Source organism: Phyllopteryx taeniolatus, chromosome 18, assembly GCF_024500385.1.
Source record: "Phyllopteryx taeniolatus isolate TA_2022b chromosome 18, UOR_Ptae_1.2, whole genome shotgun sequence".
Classification (NCBI taxonomy): Eukaryota; Metazoa; Chordata; class Actinopteri; order Syngnathiformes; family Syngnathidae; genus Phyllopteryx; species Phyllopteryx taeniolatus.
This window is the reverse complement of record NC_084519.1, coordinates 583,904-598,917: the sequence shown is the minus strand read 5'-3', so window position 1 is coordinate 598,917 and position 15,014 is coordinate 583,904. Positions and strand designations below refer to the sequence as shown.

The 15,014-nt window shown below is 44.0% G+C and overlaps 2 protein-coding genes across 7 annotated transcripts in view; one reads left to right on the top strand and one right to left on the bottom strand.

Annotated features, from left to right (window-relative positions):
• mdn1 (midasin AAA ATPase 1) overlaps positions 1 to 797 on the bottom strand; it is a 126,999-nt gene extending 126,202 nt beyond the window's left edge. For 3 of the 5 annotated variants that reach the window (XM_061753185.1, XM_061753187.1, XM_061753186.1), the window contains exons 1-2: positions 548 to 795; positions 222 to 448 (exon numbers count right to left, since the gene is read on the bottom strand). In XM_061753185.1, the coding sequence (XP_061609169.1) occupies positions 222 to 448; positions 548 to 769 (449 nt within the window). In that variant the 5' untranslated portion in view covers positions 770 to 795. Of the gene's footprint in view, positions 1 to 221; positions 449 to 547 lie in introns of all 5 variants that reach the window. The other 2 variants (XR_009785337.1, XM_061753188.1) reach the window with 2 other exon arrangements.
• Positions 798 to 5,228: 4,431 nt separating this feature from the next.
• casp8ap2 (caspase 8 associated protein 2) overlaps positions 5,229 to 15,014 on the top strand; it is a 32,591-nt gene continuing 22,805 nt past the window's right edge. The window contains exons 1-3 of one of the 2 annotated variants that reach the window (XM_061753722.1): positions 5,229 to 5,726; positions 6,685 to 6,750; positions 11,865 to 11,930. In XM_061753722.1, coding sequence (XP_061609706.1) covers positions 6,717 to 6,750; positions 11,865 to 11,930 — 100 coding nt within the window. In that variant the 5' untranslated portion in view covers positions 5,229 to 5,726; positions 6,685 to 6,716. The remainder of the gene's footprint in view (positions 5,727 to 6,684; positions 6,751 to 11,864; positions 11,931 to 15,014) is intronic. The other variant, XM_061753721.1, reaches the window with a different exon arrangement.

The following is a 15,014-nucleotide window of genomic DNA, read 5'->3' as shown; positions in this document are numbered from 1 at the left end:
CCATTTCCGGCCAATGAATCAGTTCGGATCATATTGTTCGAAATGAAACAATACCGTACTTTGATCGACTCAGCAAACACTAATCGTGATACAAACGCAATCGCTCCTAAAGCAAAACCCCGAACACACAAAAAAAACAAAAAAACGGCAGAATAATAGAGGACATTAATAAGAAGAATAAGTCGTAAATATGAGGAATAGTAGATGGGTTGCTTGCTTACGCCTGAGCATCGGGGCTAATGCAAAGAAGTTTGCTGAGGGCCACACAGAGGCGCTCGTGGAGATCGTGGTTGATCTTGCCGTTTGCCTTAACCCTCTCCGCATTCCGCTCCAGTAAGTCCAGAACAAGGGCTCGCGAGTGTCTTGCGATGAGCAACGCATAATCCTTCTCCAGCAGCAGCTGGGCCAGGCACTCCAGAATACCGCGTCTGTCCTGCTGACTCCAAGTCTGGAGAGAGAGCATCATGAAGCAACACGATGACTTTTTTTTTTAGGCAATCGTGCCATGAACAGGTGAAGCAAAAAAGTGGGGAAAACAAACCCTAACCTGTTTTGAGAGGAACTGGCTTAGACCGCTGTGACTTTCGTCAATATGGCTACATATCGTTGCCAGTGTTGACAAGCTCAGTTCTAGATTTTCCATCGTGTCATTGGTCGTCTCGAGAAAGCAGTTTGGGGGAGAAACAAAACAACAACAAAAAAAGTTGGCGTGATGTCGTTCACAACAAACGAGCACGTTTCTCTCGCAGTTAAGAAATCCTCTCCACATGTGACAGAAAACTATTACTTCCGGGTCGAGTAACGACTTCCTCCCAGTGACGTCAGATCCCAGAGTTATAGTGCAGGCAAGATACCCAGTTAGCCGGAGTAGCTCGACCGCTGACGTGGCGGCCACCTTAGTGAGGGCAACGTTCCCGTCAATGGCAATGCATGAACACTCCAAAGAAATCAAAACTTGCTCATTCCTCGTTCGATTTTCATGAGGTTAACTATATTGTCAACGAAAATGTGCTATTAAGGCAGAATATGTGATTTATTTATTTTTTTAAGATAAAAAGACTTTCAATTATGTGGCCTGAAATGTTTGTTCTTTTACTCTTTAGGTCAAGAGGCCATGGAATATTTTATGTTTAGCCATTCTAAATATAAATTGATATACATAGATATATAGTTATATGTATAAAATATAAATATTCACATTTATAGCAACATGTAAGTATAAAATTAATACAATTATTCTATAATAAAGTCATAGCTAAAATCCTTTGAGCTTGTACCTTTTACTATGACTGTATTGTCGATTATATATATCCATCCATCCATTTTCCATAAGACTTCTCCTCACTAGGGTTGCGGGCGTGCTGGAGCCTATCCCAGCTGACTCTGGGCGAGAGGCGGGGTACGCCCTGAACTGGTCGCCAGTCATTCGCAGGGCACGAGCAATTTAGAGTCTTCAATTAACCTACCATGCATGTTTTCGGGATGTGGGAGGAAAGCCACGCAGGCACGGGGAGAACATGCAAACTCCACACAGGCGGGGCCGGGGATCGAACCCCCGGTCCTCAGAACCGTGAGGCAGATGTGCTAACCAGTCATTCTCCATCCCACCGGCTTGGGAGAATAATAATAACAAATAAAAGAATGAAAAATAATGATCACGGTGGGCGACTGGTTAGCACATCTGCCTCACAGTTCTGAGGACCGGTGTTCAAATCCCGGCCCCACTTATGTGGGTTTTCTCCGGGCACTCCGGTGTCCTCCCACATCCCAAAAACATGAGTGGTCGGATGATTGAAGACTCTAAATTGCCCGTAGGCGTGAACGCGAGTGCGAATGGTTGTTTGTTCCTATGTGCCCTGCGATTGGCTGGCGACCAGCTCAGGGTGTACCCCGCCTCCTGCCCGATGACAGCTGGGATAGGCTCCGGCGCGGCCGCGACCCGCGTGAGGAGAAGCGGAACGGTAGATGAATGAATGAATGTAACAATGGATGGAAATACAAGCAGTGAAGTTGCTTGGCAGGCTTATGGAAGGCGGAGTGTTATATTCAAGAACAATCTTCCCATTTGCTTGAACAAAATTGTTTGCTTTAAAAATAGTTTTCCTTGTATTTTACCAGCCCTCACGAATGCCAAAGACTGTGTAACCCAAAGGAACATGGAACGCCAAATGTTGAAAAGATGCAGTTGGATAAGACAGCACATGCAAGTTACCGACGTCATTCAAAAAATAAAAACCCTGAAATGGAAATGGGCTGGCCACGTTGCCCGATCATTAAACACACCGGAATTTACCCTGCAGTGGATAGATAATGGCTGATGATGATGATGATATATATAAATGGGAAAATGTATACGCCACACATATTACTTCTATGAGTTGTATCCAACCTTCACATGCATTATTGTTCCACAGCTCTTCGTCAGCACAGTACATGTCCCGGCCATGTTGTGACTACTCGCTGTTTTTCTCAGTCTCTGCATGTGCCCATTCCGATAAAGAGACATTCAAGTGCAGCTGGACAAAGATCATTGTTTTCTTTCCTTTTCTTCTCTGACTCTCTCACTTTGACATCACGAAGGTGTTTCTTTGCTTGTACCTTTTCCTCTCTTTGAAAAGATTTGTTCTTTCATGTCATAAAAACCCACAAAGACAAGATTGCTTCCTTACTTATTCTGTCAGAAAAAGATTTGCCTAAACAGAGGTCACCAAACCCATTAATGCCACCTCGGTTCAGTTAAAACTCCCTCGCTCCCTACAACATTCCACGTGTCTATGCTTAAACCGGTGTCGGTGGGATCCCAAGGTGTTCCCAGGCCAGCCGAGAGACGTCGCGTTTCCAGTGTGTCCTTTGTCGTCCCCTGGGTCTCCTCGCGGTGGGACATGCCCGGAACACCTCACCATGGAGGCGTCCAGGAGGCATCCTAATTACAAGCCCAATTCCACTGAAGTTGGGACGTTGTGTTAAACATAAATCAAAACAGAATACAATGTTTTGCAAATCGTGTTCAACCTATATTTCATTGAATACACTACACAGACAAGATATTTCATGTTCAAACTGATCAACTTGATTGTTTTTAGCAAATAATCATGAACTTAGAATTTGATGGCTGCAACACGTTCTAAAAAAGCTGGGACAGGGTCATGCTTACCACTGTGTTACATCACCTTTTCTTTGTACAACATTCAATAAATGTTTTTTCGAAATGAAGACACGAATTGTTGAAGCTTCGTAGGGGGAATTCTTTCCCATTCTTGCTTGACGTACAGCTTCGGCTGTTCAACAGTCCGGGGTCTCCGTTGTCGTATTGTACGCTTCATAATGCCCCACACATTTACAATAGGAGGCAGGTCTGGACTGCAGGCAGGCCAGTCTAGTACCCGCACGCTTTTACTACGAAACCACGCTGTTGTAACACGTGCAGAATGTTGTTTGGCATTGTCTTGTTGAAATAAGCAGGGGCGTCCGTGAAAAAGACATTGCTTGGATGGCAGCATATGTTTCTTTAAAACCTCTATGTACCTTTCAGCATTAATGGTGCCTTCACAGATGTGTAAGTTACTGTTAAATAAATTGTACAAAGTTATCATTTATTTGCTGGCTTGCATTGGTATTGTGGACGATTTTGATGGTTGCTTGCTGACCGTGGGGGAGAGGAAGATGTCTCGCCTTCAAGAAAATGACTCTGCAGGAATCATCAGAAAAGGGCGCCTTGACCAAGGACACATAGCCGGGTGTTAATCTCACATCTTCACCTTGAAACCCTCGCCTTAGTATGTTATGTCTTGTACCTTAGATACCTCCCTATTTCAAATAAATACAGGAGATTGTTTAGAGCGTGATAGGAGACTGTAACTGAACAATCTCCCACACGTTCTCCTCATGAGCAAAAAGAAACCAGCGTCTTCATTCCTTTGTGTCTATTTTTTATAGGTGTTGGGTGAGATAAATCCAACATTAAATTGGTCCTTCGAGCCGGACGTCAACACACCCGAGGATTCCAGTTGTGGAGCCGACTTCCAGTTAAGAGACCGTGGCCACGGCAAGTAAGACCCTTTACGGGACTGGTCTTCGTTCTCCTCAACTGGGATCTGAAGGTTGGCGACAATCCACAGGATTGAAGACGACTTTGGTGAGTTAATTTTTTTTTTAAAAAGGATTAAAGAGTGAGTGAATTGCGCGACAAAGAAGTCTGCGGCAGAATAAACCTTGTGTAATACTAGTCACTGGCAAGTAAAAGAGGGACGGCGGAGTCCGAGAAATTCCGTGAGGACGGCGGAGTCCTGTACGTAGTTACATTCCGTGTTTGTAAAAACTTTACTAGTATCGTGTGAATGTGTAAAGGTATGAATGTATAAGACAGGATTGTAAGTGACAACTGCGTTTGGAAGCAGATGCAAGAATCCTCCGCCCCGTGTGGGTAGAAGTTTGAGCATTACCAAAACCCAGACGTTCATTGTGTTTTTTTTCCTGGAAATAAAACACATTCCTCCATTTAAAGTCTGAGGGGCTTCAATCCAGTGCGCTATTTCCTAGTTTCGATACAATCGATTGATTACCTTTTAAAATGATTTCAATCGATATACTTACGTCCTGATGCTAATTTCCCAAGCACAGATCGATTGATGAATATAAATCGATATAATGAATGAATTGTTACACCACTATTTCTTAATTATGCCATATTTGCACTAGGCGTCTACTGCCAAATTAGCAATATTGCTCATGTTCAATGTCTTGTCACTGCTGCATTGTTTATCTTGTTTCATACGTTTTGCTTACATTTGCCGATATATCCTAAATGTCATACTAGAGTGGCTCCAACTACCGTAGACAAATTGCTTGGTGTGTTTTTCAACATGAAGGTGATTCGGATTTGTCGAAAGGTGCTTTCTGGAGTTCAGAAAGCCGACGAAGCGTGGACCGAACTGAACACTACGCTGGAGAACCTCTTGAATTGGTGCCTAAATGACGCCCGTGATGCAACGCAGCGTGACCACACGTGTCCAAGATTCATTAGTTGACCGGCAGATCCCCAAAAAACCCGAGCAGACTTCCCCAAAAAAAGCAGCGATTTGAGACATCCAAGATGGCGACGTGCTAACGTATCCAAGGGCTCGCGATGTTCCGAGATGTGTCGAGTCTTCGAGGCGTGTGTCGAGTAATGGAGGGGGCGGACCCGGAAGTGATGACGTCCGAAGGCTCGCTGCCCGGCTGTACCACGTGACCGATTCGGGAAGCGCTTCAGGGTTGGCCAGCAATCTCAGCCCCTCACGCAGCCTCCATTCAAAGTGCGTGTGCGTGTGTTGGATATGGAGTGGCGGCAAGACTGCGTGGTTTGTAGAGGCTGAGAGAGTTTGGAGTGTTGACAGCAATTTGGACGTCGTCACTCCTCGGCATTCTTGGAAAGAGGCTGCCGCCCGCTAGCCCGCCGGTTGGCCAGCAGGTGGTTTCGTGTGCAATGAAGCATGAAGAAATGAAGCGTTCCAATGCTTCATGAAGCTTCACCTCGCCGTCATTACCAAGGGCCAACCTACTCAAGGCGGGATCCCGGCGTTGTGATGTCTATGCCCGGCGACCGGCACAGCTATGACGTAATCGGCAGGCGACGAGGACAGAGGTTTTGCGCGAGGCGACGAACTCCGCTGTTCCGAATTTCGCAGTCCTGTGAGTTTAGCAACATCCCGCGGCTTGGTGGGGATGCTAATCTTCAGAGTCACACAGTAAGTAGGATTGTTTGCTCTGACTCGTGATTGTGTTACAAGAAGCCCGTGGCTCCGAGTTGCGTAGCCATAGCTCTCCGCGGGAAGATGTGCCGTAAACTTCCTGTGTGCTTAGGGTTATTGGCGCGACATTCACTTTTAGCCACGATCGTTGTTCTTTCTATGTCCGTATGTTACGCATTGCAATAGGGAATAACACTACGGGGAATCCGTTTGCATCGTTAAAGCAAACAAAATCCTTGCAAGTCGGTTGTTTGACATACTACCAAACAAACAAAAACAAAAACAACAAACCAGAGTGGCTAGGCGGTTTGCATGTGACAAGGTTAGCGGCTAGCAAAGGGCCAACCCAATTTAAGAGTAAATGTCTGAGTGTTTCTTTCACTCGAAAGTCTAAAATACCTTGTTGTGGGCAAATGGCGATTTTCCTGGATGAATCTGGTTTCTGTCTCTCCTGCAGAACAGTGGTTCTCAACTGTTGTCCCCTGAGATCCGATTGCTACAAAGGTGCGACCCACTCACCCAAACTTAAAAACAATACTGCATTTTTTTCCCCAAATATCCTCTGAAAAACACACGATATGATATTTTTAAATGTCCTTTCAAATGGGTTTGCTGGACCGCCAAAGGCAAAGCCTGAGCCGCACTGGATTTGTAAACTAGCGTAAACTAAGTGACTAGAGCGCAAGGAAGTCACATTTCTTGTGACTTTCCGACTATGTTCTGTGTGGGAACTTGGTCGCCCTCTGTACCGTACGGGGAAAAAAAAATCAGAATAGGAACAAATGTACATTTCTTTACACGCTGACCGTGACCCAATTTTGGGTCCTGACCCACCGTTTGAGAATCGTTGCTGGAGAATATGGGCTTCTTTTGTAACGCGAGACCTTCTCAGCCTGTTTGCAAATGTTGTCTTTTTGAACAAGTAAGAAGTCAATGATTTTGTAATTCTTTGCAGGAATAACGCGAGCTACGGCGCGACTTGAAAGAATGGAGAGCACCGGCAACGACATGGCTCGCGTTTGTATGTATCCAAATGCATTTGAATCATTTCTATTTGAATTCGAATTGCGAAAGCTCAATAATTGCATGAAAAAACTGAATTTGAATAACGTGTAATTTGAATCCTGGAAGAGACGATGTCATAGGTATGTTCCTAAATCCAGAAAAAAACGGCCGCCATTTTCTTTTCTTATCGCTGTGCCATTTTCTGATTGTTTTTCGCAAGGTAATACTTGTTCTTTTCAGATTACCTTTTTGGGAACTCCCTTTACATCCTCGTTTTTTATTTATTTATATATTTTGAATTCTTATTCTTTTTTTTAAACTTGGTTGAGATCTTCTGCGGTACTGATCAAGATGAAAATGTTCCTCGATTTTGGCGTCAAAAATTACAACCTTATAGGATTCGTCCACAATAGGAAACTGTCCATGATTCACTATTAATATTCTTGTTCTCGGTAATTTGCCTGCTCTCAGTTTGACCTGAAAAATGAGATGGCTCGAGCGGACGCCGCCATTGGAAAAAACGGAAAATGGGCTGTTTAAACCTCACATTTTCGTGCGTAAATACTGCTTTATTTCCATAAATGGTACTTTATAATATACAAACATGACAAAATGGTTTGATGAGAAGATAGTTCAAAAAAATGTGTCATGGAGCAGATGATTGCAGATAATTCTGAGGCTACTTTCTAACGCAATCAATGAATTCAGGACTTGGGGGCCAAAACAGGCCCGCAAAGGGGTTCAATACAGCCCGTAGGAGGAATTTGGAAGTGGGAAAAAAAAACAAACCCCAAAAGACATTGTGGTGGTGAGGACAAAGGATCATTTTGAGAATTATGATGCTCTTGTAAAAAATTGAATGGAAATAATTCCTAAGTCTTCATAATAAGTTGAATACATTTGAAAGTGTATTACTATATTTTTCAGTTCCAAATACCTGTGACTTAAAGTTTTGTGCCTTAAAATACAATCTTTTCTTCTTCTTCTTCTTTTCCTTTGGGCTTGTCCCTTTCGGGGTCGCCACAGCGCGTCATCCTTTTCCATGTCAGCCTATCTCCTGCATCCTCCTCTCCAACACCAACTGCCCTCTTGTCTTCCCTCACGACATCCATCAACCTTCTCTTTGGTCTTCCTCTCGCTCTCTTGCCTGGCAGCTCCATCCTCGTCATCCTTCTACCAATATACTCTCTCTCACTCTCTCTCCTCTGGACGTGTCCAAACCATCCAAGTCTTTGTCTCCAAAAACATCGAACCTCGGCCGTCCCTCTGATGAGCTCATTTCTAATCCTATCCAACCCGGTCACTCCGAGAGCGAACCTCAACATCTTCATTTCCGCCACCTCCAGCTCTGCTTCCTGTTGTCTCTTCAGTGCCACCGTCTCTAATCCGTCCATCATGGCCGGCCTCACCACTGTTTTCTAAACTTTGCCCTTCATCCTAACAGAGACTCTTCTGTCACATAACACACCTGACACCTTCCTCCACCCGTTCCAACCTGCTTCACTTCCTGACCCCACTCCCCATTGCTCTGGACGGGTGACCCCAAGTATTTCAAGTCCGCCACCCTTGTTATCTCTTCTCCCTGTAGCCTCACGCTTCCCCCTCCACCCCTCTCATTCATCCACATATATTCTGTTTTACTTCGACTAATCTTTAGTCCTCTACTTTCCAGTGCATGCCTCCACCTTTCTAACTGTTCCTCCACCTGCTTCCTGCTTTCACTGCAGATCACAATGTCATCCGCAAACATCACGGTCCATGGGGATTCCAATCTAACCACATCTGTCATCTTATCCATCACCACTGCAAACAGAAAGGGCCTCATGGCTGATCCCTGATGCACTCCCACCTCCACCTTAAATTCCTCTGTCACACCTACAGCACACCTCACCAATGTCCTGCTGCCATCATAAATGTCCTGTATTATTCTAACATACAGTGGATACAAAAAGTATTCAGACACCTTAAATTTTTAGCCATTTGCTAAAATCATTTAAGTTCATTTTATTCCTCATTAATGTACACACAGCACCCCATATTGACAAAAAAACAACCGAATTGTTGAATTTTTTGCTCATTTATTGAAAAAGAAAAACTGAAATATCACGCAGCCTTAAGTATTCCGACCCTTTGCTGTGACACTCATATATTGAACTCGGGTGCTGTCCAATTCTTCTGATGATCCTTAAGATGGTTCTACACCTTCATTGGAGTCCAGCTGTGTTTGATTATACTGATTGGACTTGATTAGGAAAGGGACACACCTATCTATATAAGACCTTACAGCTCACAGTGCATGTCAGAGCAAATGAGAATCATGAGCTCAAAGGAACTGCCTGAAGAGCTGAGAGACAGAATTGTGGCAAGGCACAGATCTGGCCAAGGTTACAAAAAAAATTCTGCTGCACTTAAGGTTCCTAAGAGCACAGTGGCCACCATCATCCTTAAATGGAAGACGTTTGGGACGACCACAACCCTTTCTATAGCTGGCCGTCAGCTCAAACTGAGCAATCGGGGGAGAAGAGCCTTGGTGAGAGAGGTAAAGCAGGACCCAAAGATCACTGTGGCGGAGCTCCAGAGATGCAGTCGGGAGATGGGAGAAAGTTCTAGAAAGTCAACCATCACTGCAGCCCTCCACCCGTCGGGGCTTTATGGCAGAGTGGCCCGGTGGAAGCCTCTCCTCAGTGCAAGACGCATGAAAGCCCACATGGAGTTTGCTAAAAGAAAAAACACCTGAACGACTCCAAGATGGTGAGAAATAAGATTCTCTGGTCTGAGGAGACCAATATAGAAATTGTTGGCCTTAATTCTAAGCGGCATGTGTGGAGAAAACCAGGCACTGCTCATCACCTGACCAATACACTCCCAACAGTGGTTGTGGAAGCATCACGCTGTGGGGGTCTTTTTCAGCCGCAGGGACAGGACGACCGGTTGCAATCGAAGGAAAGATGAATGCGGCCAAGTACAGTGATATCCTGGATGAAAACCTTTTCCAGAGTGCTCAGGACCTCTGACTGGGCCGAAGGTTCACCTTCCAACAAGACAATGACCCCAAGCACGCAGCTAAAATAGCGAAGGAGTGGCTTCAGAACAACTCCGTGACTGTTCTTGAATGGCCCAGCCAGAGCCCTGACTTGAACCCAATTGAGAATCTCTGGAAAGACCTGATCATGGCTGTCCACCAATGTTCACCATCCAACCTGACAGAACTGAAGAGGATCTGCAAGGAGGAATGGCAGAGGATCCCCAAATCCAGGTGTGAAAGACTTGTCTCATCATTCCCAAAAAGACATGTATGAGCTCATACAGCTCATACATGGCTGTATGAGCTCAAAAGGCTGCTTCGACTAAATACTGAGCAAAGGGTCTGAATACTTATGGCTGTGTGATGTTTTAGTTTTTCTTTTTTAATAAGTCTGCAAAAATGTCAATTATTTTATTTTTTCTGTAAATAAGGGGTGCTGTGTGTATATTAATGAGGGAAAACATTCTCTTGAATGATTTTAGCAAATGGCTGCAATATAAAGAAGAGTGAGAAATGTAAGGGGGGTCTGAAGACTTTCCCTACCCACTGCACTTCTCTGCCACGCCAGACTTCCGCATGCAGTACCACAATTCCTCTCTGGGTACTCTCTAGATCTGCAAAGACACAATGTAGCTCCTTCTGACCTTCTCTGTACTTTTCCATCAACATCCTCAAGGCAAATAATGCATCTGTGGTACTCTTTCTAGGCATGGAACCATACTGTTGCTCGCAAGTACTCACTTCTTACCCGAGTCGAGCCTCCACTACTCTTTCCCATAACTTCATTGTGTGGCTCATCAACTCCCACAGCTCTGCACATCAGCCTTGTTCTTAAAAATGGGCACCAGCACAGTTTTCCTCCATTCCTCAGGCATCTTCTCGCGCGCTAGAATTCTGTTGAACAAGCTGGTCAAAAACTCCACAGCCACCTCTCCTCGATGCTTCCATACCTCCACAGGAATGTCATCAGGACCGACAGCCTTTCCATTTTTCATCCTCTTTCATGCCTTTCTAACTCCCCCCTTACTTCCTGGTCCACCACACTTGGCTCCTCTACTCTTCCTTCGCTCTCATTTTCCTCATTCAACAACTCCTCAAAGTAGTCTTTCCATGTATCCAGCACACTTTAATGCAATTATTCAAGTTTAGCAATTCAAATATAGACGATTCAAATTTAGTTTCTGGTGGCACATATTTCAGCCCATAATTTGTGATCTTGCATAGAACATTTGTGGAATTTGTGTACCTTAAAAATTACATGTACGCACGAGGGTTATGGGCAATTTCATTAGTTCTTATTTTGTTAGCATCTTTATTTTCAGGTTAACAGTCCATGAATCAATCTCACAGCGTCATCTGTTTTTGTAAAATGTTAAAATTTTTTGAATGACAAAGGCACCAATCAATCACTGGGAAAAGATACGCTAAGGAATCACAGTGGAGCCGCAGTTTTCAAATGCAATCAAAAGATTTGGCTTTCCCCAATTTTTGTCAGCTGTTGTTGCATTGGCTTGTGACAGCCACGGATGCTTTGACATTATTCTTTTGACCTACGACACCAAAATATTCAATATCCAAAGTAAGTTAGCATATGATCGCCAGCACGTGCTTAAATTGCGATCGCCGAGTGACTTTTCATAACACTCGCCAACGTTTAGTACCCTCAGAGCTTCGCTCTGGGCAAGACTCGGCAGCCGACAAAGCTGCGGGCTCACTAAGCGGTGGACTCTCATTGTAGCGTAGCAAGTCGAGGCGGCTTAATCGGACGCGGAAACGTGGTTGTCGGGGGGGGGGGACTAACAACTCCGCTAAAAAGTAACCCCTTCACAACACCGCTCATGCATCTTCCTCTCCAACGTCCGCTTTTGGACAATAAATAACATGATATACAAACGGAACGAATAACAAAACACACACACACACATACACACATATATATATATATATATCGGTACTTGGTGCAATACTACTCACTATACGGAAAAAGCTTAAGCCACATTTTTAGATCAATGTTTACAGCATATGGTACCAAAAAAACAACAAAAAAGTGTATTGTTGATATGATCACGTTTTCTAGTCTCCTGATACAATTTTAAAATCCACAGTTGCTGTCAGCGAAGATTCTGTGGATATCTACGATGACCTTGATCTCAACAATTTCAGCACTTCAGGTAAAATCAGATAAAAATGATTTCTGGAGATCTTTTATATCAGGGGTGCCGAAGTCAGTTTGCGAGGCACATTCACCCCGATTTGATCTCAAGTGGGCCGGACCACAATATTTGTTGCTTTCAAAATCCATAAATAACATCCATTGAAAAATGTCCTCATTCTTTTGGTGCAAATACTACTTTTGGAAAATATTCCCATTTATTCATTCTACTCGCCACGCGCCGCTTTCATCCTCGTGGGTGTCTCGAGTCCTCCCCAGGCTGACACGAACGCTGCACTGCTAACGCTCGCCGAACAAGTCAACAAACCCAGTTTCAGTCATTACTCTCGGGGACTTTAACAAAGCTAAACTCCCTAAATACGAGCAGCACATCGAAAACAACCTTCTATATCACTGCTACACCACGCTAAATGACGCATACAGCGCTATCCCGTGCAGCTCCGGGCTCGTCCGATCACTGCTTAATTCACTTAATACCAGCATACAGGAAAAAACTGAAATGTGCGAAGCATATGGTGAAAACAGTCAAGAAGTGGACCAATGAAGCGAAGATGGAAGCTGTCTGGACTGCACAGACTGGAGTGTCTTTGAAACCTCAACTGGCAGCCTGGATGAATATACGGACAGTGTCGGTTTCTGTGAAGATGTTTGTATACCAACAATGACATTTTGCATGTTCAATAACAACAAGGCGTGGTTAACTGTCAAACTTAAGCAACTTGGCGACGGTAAAGAGGACGCCTATGGGACTGGGGACGGAGCCCTGTAGAATCCCGCTAGAAATCAGCTGACAAAAGAAGTTGACGCCGCAAAGAGAAATTGTGCAGAAAAACAGTTTACTGCCAACAACTCAGTCAAATCGCTAACCAACGACAAGCGACCATCCCCCCAAGCAGAGAAAGACTAGCTGACCACTTGAACACCTTCTACTGCAGATTTTTTTTTTTGAACAACTTTATTTTCATGTTTTCTTGTTACAAAAAGAGTATGAACAGTTGTCTATAGAGGCAGATATTATTCAAATACCGCCCTCCGCCCTAGGCTCAACCCCGAAGAAATCAAATGCATAATAAAAGAACGGACAATATATTTAAAAATCATCCATCCCAATTTTACACGTTCAAGTATTGAAGAGAAGAGCAATATGTCATTCTTCGTCATCTGAAAACGATATCGCTATGGAAAGCTAGGTTAAGTCATCATTGCAAATTCGGGAGGAGGCACGCCGAAAAGGGCTGCGTGAGTCTTGCTTGCAAATGGGACTAAATACTTGAAATATCCGTTCCCAAAATGTGTTAAGCAAAGGCGCAGGCCCAAAATATATGGCCTACCAAGGCTGGACTGTGGCCATACTTCAACATCAGTATTATAAATCTACCTTGAATAATGCAAACCATTTGAATTGTATCAACCCATGGCGTATGCACAGTGAGGAGGTATGTATACGGGGTGGTGAGTATGGAAATGAGGGCAACAACTTTCTTGTCTCACTACGTACCGGAAAATACCTTTTAAAGATGTGATTGGGGAATATCGTGGTCCCCCATCAGTATTGCAAACGTATTGAATAGGTTACTCAGGAAAACCAGATCGTTCCAGTGCCATCATTCAAATGTTTCGTCTAACATGGATGGTGGGAACAGGGGGGGTTTAATGAATGGGGGGGGGGAAATACTGGGTGGTTTAGTTGAAAATGTTTTGTGAACTGTAGTGAGACTTGAACGACCTGACTTATTATTTGTATATTACGATTACGTGGTAATGAAGAAGTTCATATTGGTAACAGTCTGCACCTAGAACATTCTTATGAGTGTGTATCCAGTGGCAACCTTTTGTGATATTTGAAGCACGGTAATAAAATGGAAAGTATGGTTGACCCAGGCCTCCAGCATCCTTGGGACCACCAAGTAGGATTTCTTTAGTCTGGGGTTTGAATTGTTCCAAACAAATGATGAAATATGGCTGTCTTTTTTTTGGGGTGTAAATATTGGGATAATCTGGAAAAGGTAAAGAAACCTAGGTGGAACAGCCGTCTTTCTAATATTGATGCGGCCTGCCAATGAGATTGATCGGGCTGACCATTTGTTTTAAATCTTCGGTTGTGCGTTTTATTAGGTCTCGAACTCATTTAGTGCCATGGACGTATTAATACGTTTTCATAAACCCATCCGTTTAGTGCCACGGACGTATGAATACGGTTTCAGTTTTGTTTTGGGTTTGGCAATAAATACAATACAATACAATAAGTATCTAAGGGTTGGGAAGGATCTTAGTGTGCTAATTCGACACCAGAGGGCAGCAGTAGCTTTGATCAGAATTTTGTCAGCACGTCAGATGAAGACTGTATCCCTCTGACTAGATCCGCTGAGGACCCGTGTGGCACGGTGGAGCGTTGCAGGGGCGTGGTTGCGCGCGAGAGAGAGAGGAAGGAAAAAAAAGAAATCATGGATAAATACAGACGGTTTAATCTAAAACGGAGTTTTGCTAACACCAAAAAGGATGATGTTCTTTTCCCCCCAAAGGAAAGAGATTACGCTACCGCTGCTCGCCTCGAGCATTCGAAGGCCCGCGGTGAGATTGCGACCATATCCCAGTCCACTTCCCCCGAAACGTGGACGGCCATTGGACATCCGGACTCTGATTACAATGAGCCTGATCCGCGTTATTTTCTGGGCCCGCAGAAAGTCAGCGAGGAGGTAAGAACCTGCTAACGTCCATAGACTGAGCAATTCCTCCGTTTGACCGTTTTTAGCATGCAACGTACGCTCAAAAGCACGACAGTTAGTTCTATACGTTGACTAATCATGCACCCTGTAGACAAAAACGTGCATCGATAGCTAGATGAATTGGAAATTGTCGTTCTTTGATTTATAGACGGTAGCATCCTGTAGACAAAAAACGTACAGCATGGATAGCTAGATGAATTTGGATATGTATATTTTTTTTGGTCGTTCTTTTATTTATAGACAGTAGCGCACCAAATGATCATTTTCGGACAATGTGATGTGTGTAATGTAGAAATAATTTTCACTTTCGTCATCACAAACTAAATATTTTGTGGAAAATGTGCATTTTCTATAAA